The following is a 2,799-nucleotide window of genomic DNA, read 5'->3' on the forward strand; positions in this document are numbered from 1 at the left end:
TCTTGAGCTAGTCCCTCGGCTCGAGGCCAGTCAGAAACCTAAGGATTATCTTAGAAACCTGTATCGTTGTGGTGTTGTACTCCGAATGATATCTCGTGGTTGAGGCTCAACCCCCACCACCACCGTGCCACCCCCGCCAAACGCATCTTGCGACGTTCAAATCCGCGATTTTTTTTGTTTTTGTTTTTTTTGTTTAATTCATTAATTGCATTTCAAATCCGCGATTGATTGCCACCATGATCTCAAGACTCCCCCGACAACTGCGGAAACTCCCCAGGGTCTTCTGCCCGCCCCCCTCTTCTATCAGGATCAGCGGGCATAGGCTTTTCTCCTCCGGGACCAGCACCACCCCCGCCGACGCAGCCTCTTCACAACCCCCGCCGACAGCTCCCAAGCAGACGCCCCCCCTCCGCCTTATCCGTGACGCCGCCGACTACCACACCGCAAACTGCATCAACAGGAACTACCCCAGCCTCTCCGCAAACCCCGCACGCATCGTCGCCCTTCACTCCGAACTCACCGCGCTCGAAAACAGCGCACGCTCTGCCCGCGAGGAAAAGAATGCCGTCCTCTCTAGCATCAAATCGTATGCCCAAAAGCACCACGCCCCGCCCCGGCGGATCTTCACGCCTCTGCAAAACACCTCAAGGACCACATCGCAACCCTAACCGAGTCCGAATCGCGGCTGCAAGAGGAATTGCGCTCCTTAGCACTCGCCCTGCCCAACCGCACACACGCCGAGACCCCCGTCGGCGCCGAACCACGCCTTCTGGGCTACATCAATGAGGGTCTCGCCAACACCACCGACTGGGCGGCCAAAAAGTCACATACCGACATCGGCGCCGAATTGGGCCTCCTCGACTTTGCCTCCGCCTCAACTGTCAGCGGGTGGGGATGGTACTACCTCCTCGACGACCTCGTCCTCCTCGAGCAGGCGCTCATCAACTACGCGCTCACCACCGCACGCGCGTCCGGCTGGCGCCTTGTTTCACCCCCCAGCATCGTATACTCGCACATCGCCTCCGCCGCGGGCTTCCGGCCACGCGACGCGAACGGCGAGCAGCAGGTGTATGCCCTCGAGACGGCCGACGGCAAGATCCCGCATTCACTCGCAGGCACCGCTGAGATCCCGCTGGCGGGGTTGGGTGCGGGCCGAGTATTTGAGGCCGCCGAACTCCCGCTAAAGGTCGTTGGCGCAGGGCGTGCTTATCGTGCGGAGGCGGGCGCCCGGGGCGTGGAGAGTAAGGGCCTATACCGCGTTCACGAGTTCACAAAGGTGGAGCTGTTCGCATGGGCGCCTGCCGACGATGCGGCGGTTAACGACCAGGGCGGCAATGTCGTCCCCGCCCCGGACTCGGCAGCGGAGCGGGTGTTTAAGGAGATGCTGGTGTTCCAGAAGAACCTCATTTCGAGCCTAGGTCTGTATGCGCGGGTGCTCGAGATGCCGACCCAGGACCTGGGCGCGAGTGCGTGCCGCAAGATCGATATCGAGGTGTACATGCCCTCGCGGTTGGGCAAAGATCCGTGGGGCGAGGTGTCCAGTCTGAGTAACTGCACAGACTATCAGGCGCGCAGATTAGATACCCGGGTCAAGGACTCCAGTGGGGGAAGAGGGTTTGTGTGGACGCTGAATGGGACGGCGGTGGCGGTACCGAGGATGCTGATTGCGCTGTTGGAGTATGGGTATGAGGAGGGGGTGGGGGTGAGGGTGCCGGAGGTGTTGCGGCCGTTTATGGGGGGCGTGGACGTTATTAGGCGGCGGTAGTGAGGGCGCGGGGATTTGTATATAGGATATTTTTTATAGATGGTTGTGGGACTTCAAAAGTGTTTTGAATGTGCTGTTGTGATATAGGAAATGATTGACTTGGGGCTCTGGTAAGTGGCATGGAAGGTTAGGAGAGTGGGACTATAGCTAGATAGCTAGCTGTCCATAATATAACCCGGACCGTCTCATCTCTCTCTAGATCTAAAACATCCCGGGCAGTAAGAGACACAGAAATAATATAGAACGATCGTGAACATACCGTTACTGCCTCATCACCATATATACCTCCCTACATGTAGTTCTCCTGCACGAACCAAGCGGGGCGGCACACGGAGATAAACCAATCGAGTGACCGCATGTGACCGATCCCGCGACTGCTTTCATGAATGATCACTCGATCACTCGATTTTGATTTCTGTTGGAATTGCGATGCGAGCCTAGGAGCAATGTCCTAATACTCATGTGTCAGTATATATGTTAATATGTAGTCATATAAAGACTGTTCTAGGCACAATATTTTTGTATAAATAAGGGCTTGATATGCCCCCTGTATTATAGTTAAGCAAGTCAAGCAAGAAAGTCTTTCGCATTTATTATTATTCACTATTATTTATTTCAAACAATTTCTCATTTCTAGGGGGGAGTGGGATAGTAGTAGCTGTAGGTGGTGTCGCGGTATACATCGTGGCGGCGTTTTTGGTTCTAATACTGTTGTGATGGGTGGGACTGGACCATGGGTTTGAAGTGGTAATGGGACTGATGACTAAATTTAAGTGCTTCCTTGGTTATTCAGGGGAGTAAGTCTAGGTAAGTAAAGGTTCGTTTTCGTCTAGAGGTACATGTAGTATATTAGTATAATGGAGAAGGTGGAGAGGGGGCGTTTAAACCACTTAGCTGGATGACCTAGGGACATATGACCCCATCCACCCCTTCTCACGCGGCCAAGTATTGCGCTGTACGCTTTTATGTGAGAGGCAGGTAGGTATGCTACCTGTCAACCTTACTCCTCTACAAGTGATCGAGACGTAGTTGGT

At 54.6% G+C, this 2,799-nt stretch overlaps 1 protein-coding gene across 1 annotated transcript; it reads left to right on the plus strand.

Annotated features, from left to right (window-relative positions):
- Positions 1–236: 236 nt before the first annotated feature.
- Positions 237–1,765, plus strand: LAJ45_09618 (uncharacterized protein; the record flags this gene model as incomplete). The annotated part of the gene is made up of 2 exons (XM_046119159.1): positions 237–566; positions 650–1,765. 2 exons carry the CDS (start codon positions 237–239, stop codon positions 1,763–1,765), a joined length of 1,446 nt encoding a protein of 481 aa, XP_045967729.1.
- Positions 1,766–2,799: the final 1,034 nt, after the last annotated feature.

Source organism: Morchella importuna (genome assembly GCF_003444635.1).
Source record: "Morchella importuna strain M04M26 chromosome Unknown Morimp01GS037, whole genome shotgun sequence".
Taxonomy (NCBI): Eukaryota; Fungi; Ascomycota; class Pezizomycetes; order Pezizales; family Morchellaceae; genus Morchella; species Morchella importuna.